The sequence below is a fragment of the Typha angustifolia genome, chromosome 11, assembly GCF_048772165.1.
Source record: "Typha angustifolia cultivar Huaian chromosome 11, ASM4877216v1, whole genome shotgun sequence".
Lineage (NCBI taxonomy): Eukaryota > Viridiplantae > Streptophyta > Magnoliopsida > Poales > Typhaceae > Typha > Typha angustifolia.
In genome coordinates, this window is record NC_133249.1 from 6,019,038 (window position 1) to 6,044,450 (window position 25,413).

Below are 25,413 nucleotides of genomic sequence, written 5' to 3' on the forward strand. Positions count from 1 at the left end.
GATCATCCTTAATGCTGCATTCGCCTTGGATATTATGCCTCCAAAATTATCACCTCTAAGAAAATAATTATCAAAGTGGTGAAATCTCTACGGCCAGAGAAAATAAACTAAAATGGTGTATTTTATATAGAATACCTCTAAGAAGATTATCTAAAATGGTGTCGACAGCTCTTCAAATATTAAAACAACATAATCATATGATTACTTAACCTAGATTATGTGTTGTTTGAGGGTTGAAGTTTCCGGGAATAATAATTCATGACACAAACGCTTGTTCTAGAACAACCCTCGGCCCAACAAATCCTTTTTCCCTGTTGAGAATTAATGGTGTCTCAGTAAAGTTAAATTAATGCGGCCCTGAAATTTGAATTCGAGAATACTAATACACATGTGCCCCTTTATAATTTGAGCATTAATCTCTTTTGCTAGGTAAATGCATATTCTAATTTAGAAAAAAAATCTTGAATTGTTGGGCGAACGTTGAATCGTCTTTGCATGCATTATCCTCTTATGCTTCTTGCTGTTTTTACCTGCGGTGCTATTAGTATTGGCCAAATGAGAGGCTTATTTTTGAGATTGTTTTATCTATTTTTTCGCGAGAATGCTTGTGTTGTATACTATACTTGATATTTTGCTTTCTTGTTAGTCGGTCCATATATCAACTAAGTGCAGAGCTTGTTAAAAGATCGATGCCATTCTCTATTTGGTATATTAAATTGTAATAAATTGCTAAGTTGAATGAATCATCACTCTGCGGACTTTCTTTAAAATGAAAAAAAATTAATATTTGAAGAATTGCTCCATAGTGAACTTCACTTAGCTTAACGGGGCCGCCACAAATAGAGTTTTTGATCAAACTAGTCATGCTCCAAACTTTATTTATCAATATAGACTACCATCAAACTTATTATCAAATAGGTCTATTTTACTACAGCCCTATAAAAAATTTTGAACTTATAATTATTTTATCTCTAGGGTAAAATGCTACTAAGATAAGTGTTTGCGTATAAAAATAAAATTTCAACTTAAGCATCTGAAACACTAATTTAAATGGATTTCTACAACTAAAACGCCAAAATATTTTATATTTTAGCATTACAAAAAAAAAATTTAATATTTTAGTTAGGGTTTTAATAAATATACAACTTTTGTTAATAAATTTGGAGAAAATAATTTAGTTTAGTTATAAAAAGAATTAGAAAATGGCTAGTTTGGTCAATCACTCGCCACAAACGGGCCACGTAGTACGTATCCACCAAGTACACCACTGCATGTAATTTCCCTCTCTTTTCCAAGAATGTCAAACCTTGATCTTGAGGGGTTCAACTCTCCTTGTCACTAGTTTCTTCACAAGTACCAATTAGATGCCCACCCCCCCAATCAAAATAATATCGAACCCTGCTTTGGATAATTGCATTAACGCCCACAGGGCCAAAATTCGAAATACAAGTACTACAGATTGTTCTTCTTCTCTCTCTACACTAATTTTGTGAGTTTTAGACCAAATTAATCCTTTTTATTTATCAAAATGGATGTCCCTCGAATTTATTATCAAAAGGGTCTCACCGTAGACTTATTAGCAAAAGGTGTTGACTTTTAAAAAGTCCTCTCAAGCCATATTATTACACCAACAATGAGCCTTAGAAGAGCTTCTAAAATGACCCCATACTTCTTCTGCCTCTATTAGAACACCTTTAGCATATGTACAGTTCAAAAGTAGATAGATGTATATAACTCACTCATCTTTGCTCACTTCCCCAAGATTATCCCTGGTTGGCCAGCATCGATTATTACAAGCCAACCAAAGAAAAAAAGAAGTTATTCTAAGTGGAATCCTCCCACCATTATTATTAAGGAATTTGTAAAGTGACTTTATAGTAAAAATCTCATCTCATCTTTCTGACTTTTATCAGGTAGAGAGTTCAGTAGCTGCATCAATTGCACCATTCCCAACTTTTTGGATAATTCTAATTCTAATTCTAAAGGATTGGCCAGACTGTATAACCACTCTCTGAAAGTGAGAGAGTCTCTTAAGGACTTTCAATTTGAACATGTCTTTTTCTGGTTGTGTCATAATATCTTTTGCAAACTATCACAGCCCAATACTGCTTATCAGAATTCAATAACTTCACCATCATTTTACAAGTAAGCAGCATTCATATCTAATAATTAAATTCAATGCCGCCAAAGCTCCAAACTCCTTTCTACAAACCATTTCAGAACAGGAAAGAAATAGAGGTAATAGAGTAATATAAAGCTAATAAAACTAAAGTCTACCTTCCACCCATGCAAGGAAAGAGATTTTCCTTGCAAGGTCTCTCTCTCTCTCTCTCTCTCTCTCTCTCTCTCTCTCTCTCTCTCTCTCTCTCTCTTGTTCAAAAGAGTTTTTCATGAATATGTTAGTAATCCTAGCTTTCTTGGTTGGTTGGTGTTATCATCTCCATCTCTTGCCTCATGACAACAAACTAAGGATATAAGGGCAAACTCTTGAGGTCACAGGTAATAAACCATAAGATGTATATATGCTTGCACTGTTGCATGTCACTTGCACAGTTGTCATTCTTCTGCAGACACTTGAGTGGTTCACAAAGCAAGATCCTTATGAACCAAGATCCACACTCGGACCTGCACAGGTATATACTAACTATTTAAGCTTAATCAAAAATATTTGATCAAGCTTGTGTTTGGCTTGATGAGCTAAGCCAAGTTTGTTTAAAACTCTTGCTATATAACAACTAGAATATAAATTAATTAGTAATCAAACTTTGAACTAATAAATTTGTGTGTGAATATATATATATATATACACGCTCTCTTTGATCCATAAGTTGGATGTATATGACAACACTTCTTAATAGACGAAATCAAACGCACATAGAAACAATCTATTTTAATTTCTTTTGCAGAAAAAAATTGCACTCATAAGTGTTTAAATCCATAATCTCATAACAAAGATAGATATGATGCAATGGTGGTGGCCGTGATTAATTAGATATATGAAAGGAGTACTATACAATGGTGGTTACTTCTGCACCACCAAGTTCATCAATTGGACATTGATGACTTTGTCAACTCATTAATTAAACATCAAGTGCTGATATTAATTGTGAGTACTTATACAAATACAATCCATATTGCCTTGTGTTTGACTAATTTCATTTTCTCTATCCGACTTAGTAAAAATAATACAAAACATAGAAATTTATTAAAAACACCTTACATTTTGTCCTTATTCAACGGTAGGGTTTGAACGACAATAAATCCAAAAGGTAGGGTGTTTTTCATAAATTGACCTAACAAAGATATAAAGATTCGAAGAAGCGCCGGGTCGGGTAACGGCGTTTCTCCGAGCCAGCAGACTTGCAATCGGAAGGAACTACAGAGACTAGATTGATCAAAATTTTAATCCCTCTCCCACTTCTATTTGTTCTCTTGCTTTGAGCTTGGTGCGGATCCTTTTTACCATCTCATTTCGTCGATTTGGTGGATTTTGTTTGATCCCAGCTGATAGTTTCCACCCTTCTTGTTTGCTTGGTGTGATCAATCTACATCTCTTGCGCTTCATGAGAACAACTTGCTGTATCCAAGGCCAAATTCTTGAGGTCACAGGTAATATAAGGTGTTTGGTTGCAATTGAATGCTAACTTGTTTCTCTTCCCATTTGCTGTAATGCTTATTAGAGATGCATTTGCTGTTCTTCTGCAGTCGTGGGGGGAAGCAACTTGAGGAACACGGAATGGTTTAGAAGGCAACATCCGTATGCCATTCTTCAGTATGGCGGAACCCAGATCCGTACTCAGACCTGCTCGGGTATTAATTCTAATTTACATCCCTGTGATTATGCCAAAAGATTTAGAGTGGTCTTCTGTTCTTGATCGATGTGCAGTCGTTCGTTTTTTCGTCAAAAGAAAGCGATTGTTAGTTTCCATCAAAACTGTTAAAGTTTGACCTTTTTTTTTTACCCTTTATCTTCTCTCTTTCTGAAATATTCACAATGTCAAATGTACAAAATTGAGAGGGATTTGTGATGAAAGAACTTTAAGGCTTAAATTAATTCTTGTATATCAATAGGGACATTTTTGATCTTTTTATATGAAAGGTAACGACATGCATGTAGATCTCTAGAATTTATTTTCCCTTTTGTTGAAATGCAATTGAATCGGTTTAGTATTCTCGGTTTCTCATTATCTGGCAATGGATATCCAGGTGGAGGCAGGAGACCTTACTTTGATGAGAAATTCCAGATAACTCTCATCGAAGGGCTCCTCCATATGAATATCTCTGTCTGGAACAGCAAAACCTTGAGGCCTGACATCTTCATTGGCAGAGCTAGGTATGATCATAAGTTTCTCTTATTATTCTTCCAACATCTTGCTTGGCACTAAATTCTTGTTGTTGTTTTATTATTCCCTTCTGCCAGTCACAAATGGCATTTTTAAATGCGGACAAAAGTTAAAAGTGTTGCAGTTTTATTTAGCAGCATTAAGTTGCAGTTTTATTTAGCGGCATTTAGTTGCAAATGATGTTTATATGCAAGTCGCTAACTTTATTAACAGACTTCATCAAAATGCTGTTGTAATACTCTGGTGCTAGAATAGAAAAAACTAATTAATTGATGTTGATATGAAGTATCTCATGTTTGAGTGCTGGCCTATGCTAAATTCAAGAAACTAAAAACAAGTTCAACTTTGCTTATGATGATCATACTAACAACTAGATTAAATGAATTGCCCCAGAGTTAATCTGCGAAAGGTTATCTCGGAAGGATATGATGATTTGCCTTGCATGCTCCACACTGAGAATTCCAGGTACATCTCCAATATCGAAATAGGAACTTAATTGATTAACTAGTTACTTGAATTTGTTTCTTATTAAAGTTTGATAAAAATGTTTGCAGGTATGCTGGAGAACTTAAACTGATCATGCGTTACTCAAGACAAGCATCAGTAAGTCTCTTTTTAACACTCTTCACATCTGATAATTTTGTTACTAATATTAGTCTTAGTGGTACTGACTTTTGGCCATGTTCCACCTTCAATTCTTTTACTTCCCAAATCGCATGCAGCAGCAAACACACGTACCAGAACATCCTCCTCACATACATGGGCAGCCTTGTTATCCAACAGGTAGGTATATATATGCTTCAACCAACAAATTTTGCTTCCAAACATGCTGAGCTCCACAAATTTATTTTCATGCCAATAGATATTAAAATGTAATATGATCAGCATTTATTTTAAACTAAATTGCTAAACAGATCAAAGCTTTATATCAAGACTTGATAGGTTTACCACCTCATTATCATGAGGACTTTAACTTAGGCATTAACATAGATAAATGTTGACAAGTTCAACATTTTTATTGTAGTGTAGATCATTAACAAGTTCAAAATTTTTCTGATGAGCCCATTAGGTGGCAGCTGACATGCCCAAAACAGGCCCTTAAAGGGAAGAAGTTTAGGGGGTAGGTCACTTGGGCATTTTGGTTGGAGAGGAATAAAGGGATATTACATCCTAGACAGGAAGTAATTGGTATATCTATATATTTGGCATCAATTCCCTTTTCTCTCTGTTGAGCAGGTGTGCAAGGAGAGGGAACCAGTAGGAGGGCAAAGAGGAGGCTGCAAGGGCAGAGGATTGAAGATCCAATCTGTTTGGATGACGATTAGATTTGGAAGACTTTTATCTTTTGGATGATGCATAAATCATATTTCGGGCCTGGTGGTGTTTCTGTAACTTTTATAGTTTGTTTTGTTCACAGATAGAGAGAGTGCCATGATGTTGTCTTTTGGTTGTTCCTTGTACAATTCTTCACAATAAATGGAAAGACATCACACCTTTGGTGTATCTTAGTTTCCCACTGCAGGACCTATGGAAAAGTATCACCTTGGTATGTATTGAAAGATCTCAATTATGCCAATGTAGCAGATGTAGGATTTTTTATGCAGACAAAGGAAGGCTCGATCATAAGATAACAATCAAGTAGATGTACATACACTTTAGTTCGAGGTTGATAATGAACCATATCGGTTGTGAGCGACACACTAATTTCATACTAACTTAGACGTAACTTTGAGTGGAGAGAAAAAATTAAAAATATATGATCTATGGATATAATATATATATATACACTTATGATATATCTCTATGAAGATTTCTTTTAAGTCGATTCGACTTGACTCGATTTAACTTATATGGTTGAATTGTAATATTATTTAAAAGATTAAGCTTTTGAATTAACTAGTTAGCTAAAATAGTATCATAACTAGTTTGTCTAGAGGTAGTTTAAACCTTGTCTAGCCTTGTTTAGTCCCTGTTGAAATACTAGTATATCCGAGGCATCTAAAATGTATATGGACATTATCCACATGTTCAATTTAATTTCTATATAACAACCTCAGTGTTGGTGTTCTATAGATCATGTAATCACTATAAGATATTATGCACCCAAATGCTTACATCGATCAGAATGGAGCTGCTCAAACTGTCAATGAGCCCATGATTCTTCGTGTGTCCAGCCTGAGCCCGATCTAGGTCTAACCCGCCCAACCTCTCATATAATTGGATTCACCCAGTCAAGGGGTCATACTCATGTTAATAGATGTAGTCAAACCTAATAAAAGTGGTTCAAAAACACGGGTGTAGATTTAATTTTTCAAAATACATTTTGAAATTTTAAAGAGAAGAGTATCTTTTTGGGATTATTGGAGTTGTTATATTATCTTTTGGAGAGATTTTCGAAAAACATCTCTGTGGGTTTGGATGGAACATGGTGGACCAATTTTTTTACTCATTGTATCTACATTAGATATCGGAGAACTATTTCACGCAGATTATTGAGATTGAAGGACTAAGACAAAAGGATTAACCTCAAGGGTCAGTGAGGTTACAGATTCGATTATGAAAAATGTTGCATTGTGGGTTTGAGAGAAAAAAACATTATAAATATAGTCGTCGGGATCATTCGGGCAGTAGTTAAGTTCATCTTGTATATAACTGCTACAATTATTAATAATTAGTTTTTATCTAGATTTAGAGTGTTTCCTTGTAATATCTTTGTCTGTGAAAAGAGTTCTAATACTCAATTTGCTTAGTTTTGTGTCTAGAAGAAGATACAATGAGAAGACATCTTGTGAAATTTCCTGTCTGTACATAATCTCCTCATGGCCTTCTATGTACCAGAAAGCATGCAGCACTTGGTAGAAAATTAAAAACAGACAGTAATATTCTTCATCAACTGCAATATGCATGTCTAAAATCACCCTCTCTTCAGCAAATCTGTGATCATTAAAGCTTTATCTGATTTGCGATATCTTTATTAGATTTATGGTCGATATCCTGGATATGGGCCTGCGTAAAAAATTTATGCATGCATTAATGTACTACTTTTGAAGTGTTTACAATTAGCAAAAAGAACAACTGTTTGAATCTTAATTACCGTGTGGATTGTAAGGTTGCCCACGCATATGAGGAGGTTGATGAGGTTCAGGTGGATATGCCTGCTGCTGCATGAGAACGCATGGAGCAAGACAAGTATTAGGATCAGAATGGTTTGTAATAATAACAACATGATGCTTGTGGAAGAGTACTGTAAATCATTGTTACACTTCTTTGCTGCTCATTTTGAAAACAAAATCATATCTAGGTCGGATTAGCTCTTCGCAATATCGATGTTCGAAAAGAAGAGAAAAACTCAAGATATTCACAAACCGACCTTTTGATCATATGATATTATGGCTCACATCCTATCCTTCTTTGCTATTTACAAACTATCTTAATTTTGTTTTCAGACTTTGCCCAAAGAAACAGTGTAATCTCTTTGTTTTGCAAATGTTTAACACAACTCTAAGGCATTAAATACTGCTAATTAAAAGGTTTTAGAAGGAGGCTTACTATAACATTTGATCTCCTTGAGTAACGCAAGATCAAGTTCACTTGTCCAGCGTACCTGAAAACATTTGTCTTGAATTTATTCAGATAAGTAGTAAATGAATTAAGTTTCACTTTCAGTATTAAATCAGTTATACCTTCCAGATGTAGTCTGGAGCATGCAAGGATTATCACTGTATCCATCAACGATGACCGTCTCCAGTTGAACCCTAAGGAATTGCATTTAAATCTAGTTCTCAATTGACACGTTCACCATAACAAGAAAACATATTAATTGACCAGAAAATTCATTCTCATATAAACTAAACATCCAAATGAGAAAATTATCTACATTTCTTCTCTGTATGTATTTTATCTCATCAAGATGGTAAAAAAAAAGAAAAATTATGATCTCCAGAGCGAGTTACGAGAAATTTCGAGTAGGTAGCGAAGCTCCCGATTAGACTGCGGGGGAGTGTTAGACCACTATAATTAGGCATGTAATTGTGGCTGTAATTGTGCCTTAGAGGTAGGCTTGAATTTCTCCCTTTGGCTGCTATATATGTACCCCTGTAATCATACGTGATATACAAGAAAATCTTTCCACACTTTCAGTCCAGCGTACCTGAAAACATTTGTCTTGAATTTATTCAGATAAGTAGTAAATGAATTAAGTTTCACTTTCAGTATTAAATCAGTTATACCTTCCAGATGTAGTCTGGAGCATGTTTTTAAAAGTCAAATGTACTTGTAAGATTGTAAACATAAATTAAACTCTTGATAGCTAATTCTATGAAGAGAATTAAAATTCAGAAACCTGCCACTGCCGATGAAGGTATCAGACATCCAGGTGTTGCTGTTCCACACGTAGATATTCATCTCGAGAAGCCCTTCGATAAGCCTTATTAGGAATCTATCATTGAAGCTGGGGTTCCTCCCTCCAGCTTGATCATGAGAACACAAGAACACAAGTAATTCAAGTAGAAATAAAACTAATAAAAATTAAGGGGTTGCACAAAAGAGATCCACTAAAATAATTAAAGAATAATTCTAATTAAATCCTCCGGGCTATTATTATTTTTCATATATACTTTCTGAAATTTTTTTTATCACATACATCTCAAACCAAAATTTATTTTGATTTAAAGATCTATATGGTTACGTGGATATTTTTCTTAGTTCAAGAGATACTTGTAGATAATAAAAAAAATTGACAGAGTGTATATAAGAAAAACAATAATAATTCAAATGGTCTGAATAAAATTATCCTAATACTTATATATACCACTGCATGTTCGAGTTCGGTACTGGGTTCCACCATAATCAACGATGACATAAGGATCTTGGGTTGTGAAGTACTCAGTGTTCCTCAACATATTGCACCCCAAAACTATAGAAGAACGGCAAATACATATCTAAAGCATTATAACTTTGAAGGAAAAGAAACAAAGTGAGATGCAAGCATACAATTTAATGGAATTGAGTTCTTACCTGTAGCCTCAAGGGTCTGGTTTTGGATTCCATAATTAACAGCGGCCATGAAATCAAAGAGATCTCGGTAGGAAGAGGAGGAGATTGTGATGGATGAGTTGAGAGGCAAAGGAGAAGTAGAGGATTTAATTAGTATATGTAGGTGCTTAGTCCTCCTCTATTGTCCTTGCACGTCTAGGACATGGTGTGTGATCTATTAATATGACAACTAAATTGATTAATGCTATTGTGATAAGCACAATTTCCAAAATCTTAATCTATTACATATATTTAACCTTAACAATTGATTACTTTACAATAAGTTGATTGCCAAGTCAACTAAATATTTGTGTTACATGGACTAGTGTTTTTGTTATTACTTACACTTTCATTTATCTTAGAGAGGAAAAAATACTTAAGGTGTTAGGCATTCATTCCTTACACGTTTCCTATATCAAATTGCTTGGCAGTTTGAACCAACAAAGAAACTTGACAAATATAATAATATATATATGGCTGTCAATCTAGCTAGTTGTTTGCGAACAATTTAGCACAAAATTTTGTTGGAGATTGAGTCACTAATTAAATTAAATGAGCCAAATACGAGTTAAGATCTGAGCTTAAAATATAAATAAGTCGAACATGAGCCAAGCCTATTTTGTAATCATATCTGATGGTTGAAAATTGATTACAATTTATAAGGTATTCTAATTATTAGATTACGATCTAATAATAAATATTTAACTCTATAAGTTTATTACTTTAATCATAGCCAGTTGAATAGAGCTATAAATCATAATGACTTAGCTCACCAAGCCAAATGGCTGAAATATGAGCTACTTTAGAATTCTCTATTTGAGTCTGAACACAAGCTAAGATTTCAACTCGTTTGTACAACTTGGCTCGTGTTCAATAAATTTAATTTCTAGCTGAACACAAGCACCCAGTTTGCTCATGTTTTGCTCATTGACACCCCTGTCCATGTATGATCTTTCCATGTCATTGTATATAAATAAGCTTGTTGTACATTCCAAATTAAAACTAAATCAAATTATATGTTTGGCAAAGGCGAGCAAAGTAGAGGATGAGTTTGTTAAATAGTCAACATGCTTAATTTGAATCAAATAATAAGGAACGACAGCATATATTTTTAATTTGGTAAAAGATGTAAGGAATATTGATTATTCTTGTCAACACCACTTAATCTAATTAAGCCACACTATTTGCTCTTGAGTTCACCAACAAATCCTCTTATATTGTGCATATCTGTAACTGGAAATATAAAATAATTTTAAAAAATAAGAGTAGAGTCATTATAGAGATATATAAATAGTTTAAACTTTTTTTTTTTTGGGATGTGGAACTAATCCATTGTGTGTGATTGGAAACTTCAACCATAATTAGAATAATTTGCAACTAGTTTATTCTTTAGCTATGCCCAGTGAGATTACTAGTCAGAAAAATCTAATATATGATAAAGTACATCTGTTTATAATAATATAGAATATATCTTGTTAAACTATTGTTAAACTACAATACGATTTCGTCAGACTTCTTTTTTAATTTGACTTAACTTGGAGATATTGATTATGTAGCAGAATTCTTTTTTGTGAGGGGGCTTGGTGCATATATATAGGTTAAGTAAAGGCCAATAATATTGAAAAAAGTTTATATATATATATATATATGTTTTGTTATAGTATTTCTTTGTGATGGATTTTCGGCAAATTATATCTCTCTTATTTGACATTCACTCTAATCTATCTTATTTCTGACATGTTCTCAGAACGAGGAAAACTGAAGATGAAACCAATATTGATTATTTTTGTTAATGCCAATTATTTTAATTAGGTCACAGTATTTGCTCTTGAGTTCACAAAGTAATCCTTTTTATATTGTGCATCTCTCTAACTGGATATATAATTAAAAAATAGGAAGAGGAGAGTCATAACAAAGATATATAAATCCTTATATTTTTCTTTTTTGGATGTGGAACTATGTGTGATTGGAAACTTCAACATCAGAATATTTTACAAGTTTATTCTTTAGTACATTATGTTTAATGACACAAGTTATGCCCATCTCTAGTCAAAAGATCAAATATATAATAAAATACAGCTATTTACAATCCAGAAATTTATCTTATTAAACTATAATATGATTACGTCAAACTTATTTCATAATATGACTTAACCTGCGGATATTGGCTTGTATTTGGAGAATTATTTTTGAGATGAGTGGTTGTAGAAGTTAAGTTAAGACAAATTATATATATATATATAGAATTTTTTGTGTGTTATGATTTTTTTTAGTATTTTTCTCTGATAATTTTCAGCAAATCATATATCTCATATTTGACATTCACTCTAATCTATCTTTCTCTGACTGATTGTTGGAATGATTTATATATTATTTGCTGAATTTTTTTTCCAAAAGTTCAAGGTATCTCTATGGAACTTTCCTCTCCCTCTTACTATGTTTCAAAATATTGTTTGTTTTACTAAATACCTTTCTATAGTGTTTGTGGGGTATTTGAAATTATTTGACTAGTCTTTGATTGTTACATTGTGGCTGGACTGCTAATATGTGACAAAAAGGAAGAGAGGTAGTTGGCTACTATTTGACTATTATCTTTGCATATATGATGATGAAAGTGATTATGATATTTATTCTATTACATGATTTGTTTCATACGCTATGAACTGAAGATGTAAATGCATGCTCATTATATATGATTCACATGTTTCTGTAGGATAAACTCTTTGGTACACTTGTGCTCTTGAATTATTAGGATTTTGTACTTGTTTGATATTATGTAATAGAAAATTTACATTGTTAAAAAATGGCCAATTACTGTATCTTTTTATGATAGTTGACAATTTTGTGAACAAAACACATAACTTTTAGAAAACAATATTTATTACTATTGAAAGAGCAATCATAAGAAAAATGGCTAGTATTATACTCATACTTTATCTCTTTAAAGTCGTCCATCTTAATAAATCATACGATGATATTTTTTGTAACATCTAATCTTTGAAAAATAATATTTATTTTTCTCATATTTTTGTAACATCTAATCTTTGAAAAAAGAGTATTAGAGATAGGTCATAAGTTATCCTAAGATTTTATGAACGATACTGTCTTTCATTTTTTTTGAAGCTATTTGAATGTTTATCGAAAGGATTTCACTGGAATTCCATTCGAATGACCCAATTGATCCGGATGTTTTGAAACTAATTAGTTGGCGTGGATAGCATCGCATTCTTGAGTGCTGGCCTAAGCTAACTTCAAGAAAGTAAAGAACAAGTTCAGTTTTGGTTATGGTTATCATAAATTAAACGAGTTAATCTGCGAAAGGTCATCTTGGAAGAGTTTGATGATTTGCCTTGCGTGCTGGAGACTGAGAATTCCAAGTACATCTCCAATACCGAAACAGGAACTTAATCGATTAACTAGTTACTTGATCAATTTGTTCCTAATTAAAGTTTGATAAAAACGTTTGCAGGTATGCTGGAGAACTTAAACTGATCATGTGTACGTTACTCAAGACAAGCATCAGCGAGTCTCTTTCTTACACTCCTCTTCGTATCTGTTTTGTTATATTTTTATTTTTTTTAAAGAGAGTTCGAAGATTGATTATATCATTCATTTTAATATAATGATTACAACTTAATAAAAAGGATGATAAGAAAAAAATAGGACAAGAGCTCTAGAAGCAAGCCTCATACTTGACTATAGTACAGACTGAACAATAGTTAACGTATGTATCATAACAAGTATTCAAGCACAATAAAAATAGAGGGGATAAAACAATACTCTAATGGCAAACCTCTCGCTTAGCCAGTAAGCAGCGCTACAGGTAAAACAACATGAGTCTTGAGAAACTAAGCACCCAACTAAGGAGCCACCTTCGACAGAGATACATGCACGCCAATGACGACATCCGGTGAATTTAACAAAACACCTAAAAACTCCATTTGGGTAGACCTGTGAATCCAAGAACATGGAAGAGCAAGGATCCGTTGCTTACTACATCCCATTGCATCCACACAGATTTAATTTTAAAAAATAGATGGCTCAAAATAGGAAGAAACAGTGCAAATACTAGCTTCAACGGTGACGAAAACTAGGCGAGGTGAGTCCGAACATAGCGACAGAGGCCGAGGTGAGTCGAGATAAGACGAGGCGAACATAGGTTGAGACAAGGCAAGGCGATAGCGTGGTGACGAAGGCTGAGGCTACATGGAGCGAGGCACTAGCGCAGCGACAAAGGCCGCGCCGAAACGTGGCGAGGCACAACGACGAAGGCTAAGGCGAGGCGATAGAGATAGCAAGGAATGGACGAGTAGAGAGTGGGGTCGGTTAGATCCGCAATCTTCAGCTCCATCCGTGGTGACATAGAAGTTGAGGAGGGGATCGGGCGGGTACCACGATGCTTAGAAAGTGGTGATGATCGATGGCAGCCCGAATGAGGGGTAGTAAGAAATGGACGGGTAAAGAGGAAGGGGAAGGAATCGAGGGAGAAAGAGTGGGAGAAGAAGAGAGAGAGAGGAGAGAACCCACATGGGGGAGACGAAGAGGCAACCCGTCAAAGACGATGAGAAAAATCGTCGGAGGTAAGGGAAAGCCCTCTCGGCGAGGGAAGAAAAAGCCAAACCCTAGCGGAGTGCTCTGTTAGGGCCGGGTGGGCTAAGGAGTACCCTTGTCTCCTTGAATAGTGATATGTTAGTTATGAATCTGTTTTGTTATTATTATTATAATTATTAGTCTTAGTAGTCTTGAATTTTTGGCCACTTTCCACCTTCTACGTACCACTGCCCAAATCACATCCAGCAGCAGACATACGTACCGCAACATCCTCCTCATATGCATGGGCAGCCTTGTTATCCACCACTCCAGGCAGGTGTATATTTATGCTTCAATCAATGATTTTTTGCTTCCAGACATGCTGAGCTCCAATAATTTATTTTCTTGCTAATACATATCGATATCTAATTATATGAACAGAGTTTATTTTACGGATCGAAGTTTTATATCAAGACTTGATTGGTTTACCACAACAGTAACATAGAAGACTTTACTTTAACTTAGTTATTATGTCACGGACTTATGCTTTACTATGATTTTAACTAAAATTTTAATAGAGCATCACAATTAGCTAGCATAGATGAAATGCTGACAAGTTCAACTAAAAAAGTCTTAGTGCAGAACGTTAACAAGTTCAGTATTTTTCGGGTGAGCCCATAGAGTGGCAGTTGCGTAGTTGACACGTCCAAAACAGAATCAGAGCACACGTACATCTTGCCAAACTTCCTGTCTGTACGTAATTTCATCATGTCCTTCTATGTATAATAGAAAGCATGCAGCACTTGATAGAAGATTAAAAACAAACAGTAGTATTTCTTCATCAACTATAATATGCCTATCTAAAATCACTCTTTTCTACCAGCAAATCTGTGACCATTAAAGCTTATTCTGCTTCTCGATATCTTTAGTAGATTTATCGTCGACATCCTGCATATGGGCCTGCATAAAATATTTACGCATGCATTAATGTACTACCTTTGAAGAATTATAATTAGCAAGAAGAATAACTGTTTGAATCTTAATTACTGCATGGATCATAAGGCTGCCCATGCATAGAACAAGGATGCCGTTGCCAATGCATATGAGGAGGTGGATAGGGTTGTTCAGGAGGATATGGGCCTGCATAAAATATTTATGCCTGCATTAATGTACAACTTCTGAAGAATTATAATTAGCAAGAAGAATAAATTTTTGAATCTTAATTACCGTGTGGATCATTAGGCTGCCCATGCATATGACGAGGATGCTGTTGGCAATGCATATGGGGATGCTGTTGCCCATGCATCTGAAGAGGTGGACATGCCTGCTGCTGCATGAGAATTTGTGGAGGCAGACAAATATTAGGATCAGGACATGGTGCTTGTGGAAGAACATGATTGTTTGGGTAAGTGAAGTAAACATTGTTACACTTCTTTGTTTCTTTTTATTTTTTAAAACAAAACCAAATGTAGGCTGGATTTGCTCTTCACAATATCAATGTTCTAAAAGAAGGGAAAACCTCAGATTCATACCCTGGATACTAATTACCTTTTAATCATATGATTCTGTGACTCACATCCTACACTTTTGCTATTTACAAACTATCTTAATTTGTCTTCAGACTTTGCCAAAAGAAACAGCCTAGATTTAGCGGTACATAGTGTAATCCCTTTGTTTCGCAAATGTTTAACACAACCCTAAGTCATTAAAGAATGCTAATTATATAGCCCATGAAGAGTGTTGGAAGGAGGCTTACTAAACCATTTGCTCCCGAGTAATGCATGATCAGGTTAACTTGTCCAGCATACCTGAAAGCATTGTCTTGAACTTCTAGGAACGAATTCAGATGAGTAGTATATGAAATTTCACTTTCAGTATTAAACGAGTTACCTTTCAGATGTAGTCTGGAGCATGCAAGGATCACCACAGTATCCAACATCAACGACTGTCTGCAGTTGAACCCTGAGGATTTGCATTTAGATCTAATTTTCAATTGACATCACTATAACAAGAAAATATACTAATTGATCAGGAAAAATCACTCTCATATAAACTAAAAATCCAAATGAGAAAATTATCTAAAATTGCTTCTCTGTGTGTATTTTATCTCATCAAAATGAAAAAAAAGTAATAATTCAATTTTATGATCTTCAAAGCTAGTTATAAAGAATTACGACTAGGCATGTTCAAAAGTCAAATATACTTATAAGATTATAAACATAAATTACATTCTTGATAGCTAATTCTTCTAATTCTATGAAGAGAATTAAAATTAAGCAACCTCCCACTGCCAATGAAGGTATCAGACATAAAGGTGTTGCTGTTCCACACATAGATATTCATCTCGAGAAGCCCTTCGATAAGCCTTATCAGGAATCTATCATTGAAGCTGGGGTTCCTGCCTCCATCTTGATCATGACAACGCAAGTAGTTCAATTAGGAAAAGAACTAATAAAAATTCAGGACCGGTTAGGCCAAATAGATCAACTAAAATAGTTGATATACATACTGGTGCATGTTCGAGTCCGGTACTTGGTTCCGCCATATTCAAGGATGACATAAGGATCTTGGGTTGTGAAGTACTCAGTGTTCCTCAACATATTGCACCCCAAAACTATAGAAGAATGCCAAATGCACCTCAAAAGCATTATAACTTGAAGGAAGAGAAACAAAGTGAGATGCAATCATATATTAATTTTAATGGAATTTGATTCTTACCTCTGACCTCAAGAGTCTGGTTTTGGATCCCATAATTAACAGGGAACATGGAGCCAAAGAGAGGTAGGAAGAGGAGGAAATTGTGGTGGATGAGTTGAGAGGACAAAGAAGAACTAGAGGATATAAATAGATGTAGGTGATTAGTCCTCCACTGTTGTTCTTGCTCGTCTAGGACATGGTTTTTGATCTTTTCATTCAGTTTAATCTATTAATATATCAAGAACTTTGATTAATGGTGTTATGATGAGCACACTTTCCAAAATCTTAATCTAGTACATATATTGAGGCTTAACAATTGGTTACTAGTATTATCGCATTGATTTCTTTTCAATTATTGATTGTCAATCAAACTAAATATTTGTGTTACATGGGGTGTTTTTATTATTATTTACACTTTTATTTATTTAAAACCTCTAAATAAATCTTAGAGACAACAAAATATTAGTGGTATTAAGCATTCATTTCTGCATATATCAAATTGCTTAATGTTGAAGCAATGGATAAGCTTGACAAATATAATAATATTTATAGAGTTGTCAATCTAGCTTGTTGTTTTTGAATAATTCGACTCAAAATCTTGTTCAAGATTAATTAGTAGTTTAAAATTTAAGCTAAGAATGATCCAAATATAAACGAATGGAACATGTGCCAAGCTAAACTTGCTTATATTTGGCTCGATATAGCTTAGTATATATAGAGAGAGAAAGAGAGTGACCTTCATATTCAAGTCCGACGGATAAAACTCGATTACTAGTTATAAGGTATTATAATCGTTACATTAAGATGTAATGGTTATATATTTATTATTTTAATCCTAACTTAGCTCACCAAGCCAAATGACTGAAACATGAGCTACCTCAAATTCATTTTGAGTCAAACACAAGCTAAAATTTTAACTCATTTATATAACTTGGCTCATGTTCATATTTAATAAATTAAATTCAGCTAAAATCATCTTGCTCAAGTTCATCTCGTTGACACCACTGTCCGTGTATGATCTTTCCATGTCTGTGTGTATAAATAGGCTAATTGTATATTCCAAATTAAAACCAAAACTGTAGAAGCCTCTAGTTTGACTTTTTTATTTGTTTCAATTTTTATTACAGATCCAAAAACAATACCAGTAGTTTGGCCATAGAGAGCTAAGTAGAGGATAGACTTGTTAAGTAGTCAAATGCTCAATTTAATTAAGTCAAATAATAAGGAAAGACAGCATATATTTTTGTCAACACCATTTTATTCTAACTAGACCACAATATTTAATCGAGTTTACAAAGAAATTCTTGTGCATTTCTCCAACTGCATATATAAAATAATTTAAAAAATAGGAAGAGGAGAGTCGTTGTAGAAATATATAAATTTTTAACTCTTTCATTATTAAAAATTTCAACAACAGTTAGAATATTTTATAACTAGTTCATTTTTTAGCTATGTACAGTGAGACAAGTTATGCTATTCACTACTCAAAAGAACCAATGTATGATAAAATTCAGCTGTTTACATTATAGAAATTTATCTTGTCGAATTGTAAGATAACTTTGTCGGACTTCTTTTCTAATATGACTTAGCTTCCGGATAATGACTGTAGGGGAATTTTTTGTGAGTTGTGAGGACTCGTTGCATAAGTTATATTAAGGCCAATAATACTGAAAAGAATAAAAAATATTAGTGTGTTATAGTTTTTTGTGTGGAAATCTTTTGATGTTTTGTGATTTTATTTTATATATATATATAAATATTATATTTGAGGCTTCCAAAGACATCATCAAAGGCTTAAGAATCAAATTGCTTCACCATGCTCAAATAAGTGAAGAATTCTTTTTTCAATAGGAATGTGTCATACCTAAATTATTTTCAAATGATAGTCCTTCAATGCTTTCAAAAGACAGTCCATCAAAATTTCCAAAGATAATCTTTCAATAAAGGGATTTTTATAAATCACACCCTACATTTTGCCTATTTTGTGATTCGCACCCCGTCCTTGGGGATTTTATAACGCGACCCTTCCTTTTTATAGTAATGTTCATTTAACACCCTGAGTTAACTTAACCTAACTATAATCAAACATAACGATACCAGAAAGAGAATATTTTGTTATAATCTATTATATAATTTATAATATTCCTAAATTACCCTTGTACTCATCTCTAATTTTATTCATAACTTAAACCTCTATAATTTATTATCTCATAGCTCCCCAAACTATGAAGAACATCCCTAAATGCCAAGCTGACCTCAAAGTTTCCAAACCCCAAGCAGTAGCTCCCCAAACACTAAGCCATCGGAGTTGAAGGAGCTTGTAGTCGGAAGGTTGCAGCTTGAAATTAGAGCTTCCCAAAGCCTACATCACTAAAACACCAAGCAGTCGAAGGTTGAAGGAGGTTGCCTTCCGAAGTTGCCCAAACGACAAGAGCTTCTCCAAGCCTACATCACTCCTCCTAAGTTGGGATTTTGGGGTTAGTTTCTGTAATCATTTTTGGTTGCATGCCATTTAGGGGTTTTAGGGTTTAAAGACAACTCAACCCCATTTTGGGATTTTAGGGTTTAAAGATGATTTCTTAAGGGTATTTTAGTAATTTTTGAATTAGAGTCACATAAACCATATAACATAGTTAATGTTAGTTAGCTAAAGTAACGTTAGGGTGTTAAATGAATATTACAGGAAAAATGAGGGGTCGCGTTATAAAATCCTCAAAGACGGGGTGCGAATCATAAAATAGGCAAAATGTAGGGTGTGATTTGTAAAAATCCCTTCAATAAACAACCCAAGCTTTTCCCCGAAACAGATTTTAAACATCCGACTAGTTGAGTAATTTCAAGCACATCGCTCGTATTTTTGTCACAAATTGGCAATCACCGGTAAAAGGTAATTAGTTAAGCACACTATTTTAAAACATAGTTAGAGAGTGAGGAAAAAAATCAGCAGATAAGAGAAATCGTTCGAATAATCAGTCAAATTAAGATATATTAGAGTTTGAGAGATCTCTTACACATCAAAATCATAGAAGCTTTATTGAAAAAAGAAGGGAGATCTATTACTTTTGTCCAAGATCTACTTTATCACCAAATCTACATTATGAATATCTTGGAGGGAGATAACCTACAACTGTTCATCTTCATTACTGTTCTAGAGAGTATTAATATGTGAGTTTTTAACACTGTGAATTCTAATATCTCGTATCTTAGATCCGTCCAGCCCGTCCTTAAATTTTTTTTTCAAGTTTATTCTGTGATGATGTCTAACGACACAAGTTATGTCATTCATTAGTCAAAATATTCACGATATGTTAATCGACAGTATAGAAAATCTATCTTGTTAAATGAATACGTTAACACCCCGTCTTTTTTTTATTACTCGTACTTTCTAGCAATAGAAATAGCTTGTTAAATTTAGAATATTGTTGAGACTGATCAAACTGATCAAACTGATCAAATCTCATATACGGTTGACTTCTAAAAATACTTAATTACGTGAGCAAATATATAGAAACTGCTGATAATCAACTGATCCGGATGTTTGAAACTAATTAATTGGTGTTGATAGCTTCTCGTTCTTGAGTGCTGGCCTAAGCTAACTTCAAGAAAGAAAGAGCAAATTAACTTTTGATTATGATTATCATAAATTAAACGAATTGACTCAGAGTTAATCTGAGAAAGGTCATCTTGGAAGAATATGATGATTTGCCTTGCATGCTGGAGACTGAGTCACTTCGTTTTATTTATGATAATCATAACCAAAAGTTCCATAAAAACGTTTGCAGGTATATATGCTGGGGAACTTAAACTGATCATGGGTACGTTACTCAAGACAAGCATCAGCAAGGCTCTCTCTAACACTCCTCTTCGCATCTGATAATTTTGTTATTATTATTATAATTATTAGTCTTAGTAGTCTTGAATTTTTGCCACTTTCCACCTTCTTTGTGAAAATATTTGATCAATAAAAATATTTTCCACCACCTATCTGTGGTATTGTCGATTAATATATATATGAAATTACAAGTTGTTAGGATAACAACAATATACAAATTATTGTAACAATACTCTAAGTGATTGTAACCAATTAACCAAATAGTTGTAACTAAGTAATCAAGTGCTAAACAACTCCTAGATTAGTGGAGCAGTTCATCATAGTTGACACTTTGTACTACTGCCCAAATCATATCCAGCAGTAACAGGCAGGCGGTGTATACGAGGACTACTGTAACTTTGGCATTATAGCACAGACTTTATGTTTTACTGCAGTTTCGACTAAAATTTTAATGGGACATTACAATTAGCTAGCATAGATGAAATATTGACAAGTTCAACTTAAAAAGTCATAGTGCACCAACGTAAACAAGTTCAATATTTCATGTATGTACGTAATTTCGCCATGCCTTCTATGTATACTGGAAAGCATGCAGCGCTTTGTAGAAGATTAAAAACAAACAGTAGAATTTCTTCGCCAACTATAATATGCCTGTCCAAAATCATCCCTTAGTAGATTTATTGTCGACATCCTAAAATATTTACACATGCATTAATGTACTACTTTCGAAGAATTATAATTAGCAAGAAGAATAACTGTTTGAATCTTAATTATCGCGTGGATCATAAGGCTGCCCATGCATAGGACAACGATGCTGTTGCCAATGCATATGAGGAGGTGGATAGGGTTCAGGTGGATATGGGCCTGCCAAAAGAAACAGCCTAGATTTAGTGGTACATAGTGAAATCCCTTTGTTTCGCAAATGTTTAACACAAACCCTGAGGCATTAAAGAATGCTAATTAAAATGCTTTACAAAAGATATATAGACCATGAAGAGTGTTGGAAGGAGGCTTACTAAAACATTTGCTCCCGAGTAATGCATGATCAGGTTAACTTGTCCAGCAGACCTGAAAGCATTTCTCTTGAACTTCTAGGAACAAATTCAGATAAGTAGTATATGAAGTTTTACTTTCAGTATTACACGAGTTACCTTACAGATGTAGTCTGGAGGATGCAAGGATCACCACAGTTTCCAACATCGATGACCGTCTGCAGTTGAACCCTGAGGAATTGCATTTAGATCTAATTTTCAATTGACATCACTATAACAAGAAAATATATTAATTGATTAGAAAAAATTCACTCTCATATAAACTAAAAATCCAAATGAGAAAATTATCTAAAATTGCTTCTCAGTGTGTATTTTATCTCATCAAGATGATTTTTTTTTTTTCAATTTTATGATCTTCAAAGCTAGTTATAAGGAATTTCGACTAGGTCATGTTCAAAAGTTAAAAAAAACATTCTAATCATCATGGATGTTTGGTATAAGGAAAGTAAGTTTGAACCGTAATAAATTGGGGTAAAAGAAAAAATGGTTACATTCTTTCACATGGTCCTTCGTTTGACTTGATCGATGTCTTAACTTAATCTCATTGATTATCTTTCTTAAAAAATAAATATACGAATCATGGTGATAAGTTCTCTGGTAACAAGTATTACCTTCCATATATTATGATGTATTTAGTTATCAAGTATTATACTTTATGTGGTAACACTTAATGAATAAACTCTATGTTTATTCTTGGTCTTATGTTTACTCTTAGTCATATGAATTTTATCAAATACTTAAAGTACACATTAATATGAGAAAGCATCACAATTAATAAGAATTTCATTTATATATTGTATTCATACTTACATAGTAGAACCAAGTCGTGTTTCAACTTAGCAACGAGTTTCGCTTTATATCTCTCAATATTGTCTGATGTGCCTTTTTAGTCTTAAAAAATTATTTACAACATATGGCTTTTGCACTATCAAGCAACTTAATAAGATCCTAAACTCTTTTACTCTTCATAGAACTTATCTCATCTTTCATGACATTATACTATAATTCAGATTCTTTGCAACTCATGGCTTGTGAAAAAGACTCATGATCATTTTTGGCTCCAATATTATAGTTAGATTCTTATAGGTACACTATATAATCACTAAGAATTGTTAACTTCTTAATTCTAGTAGATCTTAATGTCACACTATCATCTTCCTAAAAAGTATGAGGCTCAACTTGTTGTTCAAAAGTTTAATGCATCTCCTGAATAACTTGATCTACTAGAATGTTGTCAATGGTGTGAGAAATTTCGATGATTGATTATTCAATACCAGTTTGTACTTGAGGGGTGCTGTGAATAATAAAAATAATCACCTGAAGTGGAAAGTTGAGACTCTAAATTATCAGTATCAAAAACTATATTCTTAATTTGATCGCTCCTACTCATCAAGTCATATTCAAGAAACTTTGCATTTCTTAATTCCACAATCTTAGTGCTATGAGATGAGCAGTAAAATATGAAACATTTAAATCTTTCGGTACATCCAACGAAATACCTATTAATAGTCTTTGGGTTCAACTTTTTTTTTATAGATTAAAGATCCTAACTTCAGACGGACATCTCGAAACGTGCATATGTCGTGAACTCAGTTTTCAACCTTTCAATAATTCAAACAGTGCCTTTAAGATAGCCTTAGTTGAAACTCGGTTTAATGTATACACTGTCATCTTTAGTGCTTCAGTCCATAAGAATTTAGGAAGATTGGAGCTCCTAAGCATACTTCGCACCATATCTAATTGTAACAACCCAATCCCAAAAAAAAAAAAAAACAAAAAATCTTTGCATGGGCACGACGTGGCCGGCCACAGTGTGACCGGCCTCGTGCCCATGCAGTGGGGCTGTGTGGGGGAGGTGCCACGCACCCCCCCTCGCGTCACCGCAGCCAACCGGCTGCGGCCATCTGGCAGCGGCGGCCCAGCGCCGCCGCCGCCAACCTCCCACCGCCTTCCCTCTCTCTCTTTAAATCTCTCTCTCTCTCTCTTTAAACCTCTCTCTCTCTCTCTTTAAACCTCTCTCTCTCTCTCTCCCTCTCTCTCATCGAGGCAGGCCTATCGCCGCCATCGCCGCCGCCACCTCCGCGAGCTTCGGTGAGCTCCTTTCTCTCCCTCTCTCTCTCTCTCTCTTCCTCTCTCTCTCTTCCTCTCTCTCTCTCTTTCTCTCTCGCTCACACCCGAGCTCGGGCACGTCGGAACCGAGCCGCCGGCGAGAGGCCGGCCGCTGGCTGGCCAGCAGCGGCCGGTGCCCTCCTCGCCGACCCGGTTCCGCAATTCCCTCCCCTCCTCTCTTTCTTCTCTTCTTCTCTTCTCTTTTCTTCTTCTTCTTCCTTCCTTCTTCTTCCTGAGCTGCTTCTCCTCTTCTTATTTTCTGCAATAGTGCTGGGCTCGAGCCCAGCACTGTAGCAGGCCAGTGCTGGGCCCGAGCACTGTAGTAGAGATCCTTTATCTTTTTAATTTTATTATTTATTTATTTAGGTATTTCTGTCTTAATTAATACAAATAGATTTAGACATTATTTATTTTAATAATAATACATATTCATCATTATGATTATTATTAATAAAGTTTATTGATGATTAATTAAGTTATAAACTATTACACATAAATATAGGTAATACTTATATTTATTTATTTATTTACTTATATGTATATTAGATTAATAGATAAATTTGTAAATTATAATTATTAGATTTATATTCTAATATTCTTATGATATACATTTTAAGTAATTCTATTAATTTATTATATATTATTATTTTGTAACAAATAAGATAATAACTACATAGTCCCTAATTAATCAAGATATAATTTAATTATAATTAGTTTTTTTATCTATATTTATATTTTATTTATAATAAAAATCTAGCAAATTATAAAATTAAGTAGAAATTCTAAAATCTAATAAATCATCATATTTTACTCGAACGGATTATAATGGGATAAACAACTAACTTTATGTTACTTAAACATTTTCAGATCCCGAACCTCTTATTTGAGACCCCGTGGACCTTGCTAGTGAGAAGTGTCACACGGTTGATGGGCGGATGTAAGGGATACGTGGTTTGTATCTTCCGATCAGTGTGAATATTCTTATCCCCTAGACGCTTTTCTCAAATTAGGATATATTATATATTATGTATATGCATGTTTTGGCCTCCAACATGATTATATGACTTTATATATAGATGATTTCAGTCAAGCATATTTTATCATGCACTTGATTAGGCTGATCTGAGATATGAGTACATTGGTGATATATAGAGATGATTGGAGATAATTATACTGTTATGGTTTTATGTCGGGATGATCTCTATCATGAGTGTGCATGTGATATACTAGCAGGAGTATGCATGTGTTAGATACATTGTTGGAGTCTGCATTATATCATTTTTCTCTCGGCTTCTTCACCACCTAAATTCTTGAGTTGCATGATCTGTTGTCGTACTGGATATATGCATATGATTTATCATGTATAGGAAATCATAAAAGTACATGTGTATATGATGTGATGTGATGTGATGTGATGTAATATGATGTGATGGTTGGAACGGTATCTGGTCCGGACTGGTACTGGGCATACTCTTAGCGTATGGCAAAGTATGGTGATGGCTGATGATTGTACTCTTAGCGTATGACAAGGTACAACTATCATTAATATATCCTTAGCGTATGGCAGGGTATGATTACTTTCTTCTGAGATACCCTTAACGTATGGCAGGGTATGATTTATCTATAGAGATACTCTTAGCGTATGATAGGGTATGCTCTGAGCTTGTGACATGATGTGTATCGAATTTGGGGCCGGGTACCGTAGTCCAGCATGGTGGATGATATTCAGAGTTGAGACGGATGATTATGATAGTGAGAGTTATGTGGACTATATCTGGCTTTGACATATACGATTATCTAGTGGTTGGCATGCATC

At 34.2% G+C, this 25,413-nt stretch overlaps 3 protein-coding genes across 7 annotated transcripts; 1 reads left to right on the top strand and 2 right to left on the bottom strand.

The window, feature by feature from the left end:
* Positions 1-3,174: 3,174 nt before the first annotated feature.
* LOC140771153 (16 kDa phloem protein 1-like) lies at positions 3,175-5,806 on the top strand. 2 transcript variants are annotated; one of them, XM_073112577.1, is made up of 7 exons: positions 3,175-3,609; positions 3,706-3,810; positions 4,207-4,333; positions 4,737-4,808; positions 4,898-4,946; positions 5,066-5,126; positions 5,580-5,806. In XM_073112577.1, the coding sequence occupies exons 1-7, from the start codon at positions 3,564-3,566 to the stop codon at positions 5,666-5,668; spliced, it is 549 nt and encodes a 182-aa protein (XP_072968678.1). In that variant the 5' UTR covers positions 3,175-3,563; the 3' UTR covers positions 5,669-5,806. The 2 variants fall into 2 exon arrangements, with proteins under 2 accessions (XP_072968678.1, XP_072968679.1); XM_073112578.1 differs by having other exon boundaries at positions 5,069-5,126.
* A 1,273-nt stretch (positions 5,807-7,079) lies between these two features.
* Positions 7,080-9,502, bottom strand: LOC140771089 (elicitor-responsive protein 3-like). Of its 3 annotated transcripts, none has more exons than XM_073112481.1 (7): positions 9,360-9,502; positions 9,154-9,258; positions 8,686-8,812; positions 8,027-8,098; positions 7,893-7,947; positions 7,438-7,501; positions 7,080-7,349 (listed from the first exon to the last, which is right to left on the bottom strand). In XM_073112481.1, exons 1-7 carry the CDS (start codon positions 9,406-9,408, stop codon positions 7,324-7,326), a joined length of 498 nt encoding a protein of 165 aa, XP_072968582.1. In that variant the 5' UTR covers positions 9,409-9,502; the 3' UTR covers positions 7,080-7,323. The 3 variants fall into 3 exon arrangements, with proteins under 3 accessions (XP_072968582.1, XP_072968581.1, XP_072968583.1); XM_073112480.1 differs by having other exon boundaries at positions 7,438-7,504; XM_073112482.1 differs by lacking the exon at positions 9,154-9,258 and having other exon boundaries at positions 7,438-7,504.
* A 5,071-nt stretch (positions 9,503-14,573) lies between these two features.
* On the bottom strand, positions 14,574-16,700 carry LOC140771201 (elicitor-responsive protein 3-like). Of its 2 annotated transcripts, none has more exons than XR_012106122.1 (8): positions 16,626-16,700; positions 16,417-16,521; positions 16,189-16,315; positions 15,798-15,869; positions 15,664-15,715; positions 15,135-15,237; positions 14,955-15,066; positions 14,574-14,867 (listed from the first exon to the last, which is right to left on the bottom strand). XR_012106122.1 is itself a non-coding variant. In XM_073112646.1 (8 exons), exons 1-8 carry the CDS (start codon positions 16,672-16,674, stop codon positions 14,842-14,844), a joined length of 627 nt encoding a protein of 208 aa, XP_072968747.1. In that variant the 5' UTR covers positions 16,675-16,700; the 3' UTR covers positions 14,574-14,841. The 2 variants fall into 2 exon arrangements, 1 of the variants encoding a protein (XP_072968747.1); XM_073112646.1 differs by having other exon boundaries at positions 14,955-15,047.
* Positions 16,701-25,413: the final 8,713 nt, after the last annotated feature.

What these genes read in the sequence shown, in the direction of transcription:
- LOC140771089 (XM_073112480.1), bottom strand. Translation starts at nt 9,408, where the DNA reads ATGGCCGCTGTTAATTATGGAATCCAAAACCAGACCCTTGAGGCTACA. An exon ending in CCAGACCCTTGAGGCTACAG is followed by an intron (nt 9,259 to 9,359) that starts GTAAGAACTCAA and finishes GTTCTTCTATAG; the next exon opens with TTTTGGGGTGCAATATGTTG. An exon ending in ACCTTCATCGGCAGTGGCAG is followed by an intron (nt 8,099 to 8,685) that starts GTTTCTGAATTT and finishes GCAATTCCTTAG; the next exon opens with GGTTCAACTGGAGACGGTCA.
- LOC140771153 (XM_073112577.1), top strand. Translation starts at nt 3,564, where the DNA reads ATGAGAACAACTTGCTGTATCCAAGGCCAAATTCTTGAGGTCACAG. An exon ending in CCGTACTCAGACCTGCTCGG is followed by an intron (nt 3,811 to 4,206) that starts GTATTAATTCTA and finishes ATGGATATCCAG; the next exon opens with GTGGAGGCAGGAGACCTTAC. An exon ending in GCAGCCTTGTTATCCAACAG is followed by an intron (nt 5,127 to 5,579) that starts GTAGGTATATAT and finishes TCTGTTGAGCAG; the next exon opens with GTGTGCAAGGAGAGGGAACC.
- LOC140771201 (XM_073112646.1), bottom strand. Translation starts at nt 16,674, where the DNA reads ATGTTCCCTGTTAATTATGGGATCCAAAACCAGACTCTTGAGGTCAGA. An exon ending in CTCCAGACTACATCTGAAAG is followed by an intron (nt 15,716 to 15,797) that starts GTAACTCGTTTA and finishes CAATGCTTTCAG; the next exon opens with GTATGCTGGACAAGTTAACC. An exon ending in ACTCGGGAGCAAATGGTTTA is followed by an intron (nt 15,238 to 15,663) that starts GTAAGCCTCCTT and finishes ATTCTCATGCAG; the next exon opens with CAGCAGGCATGTCCACCTCT.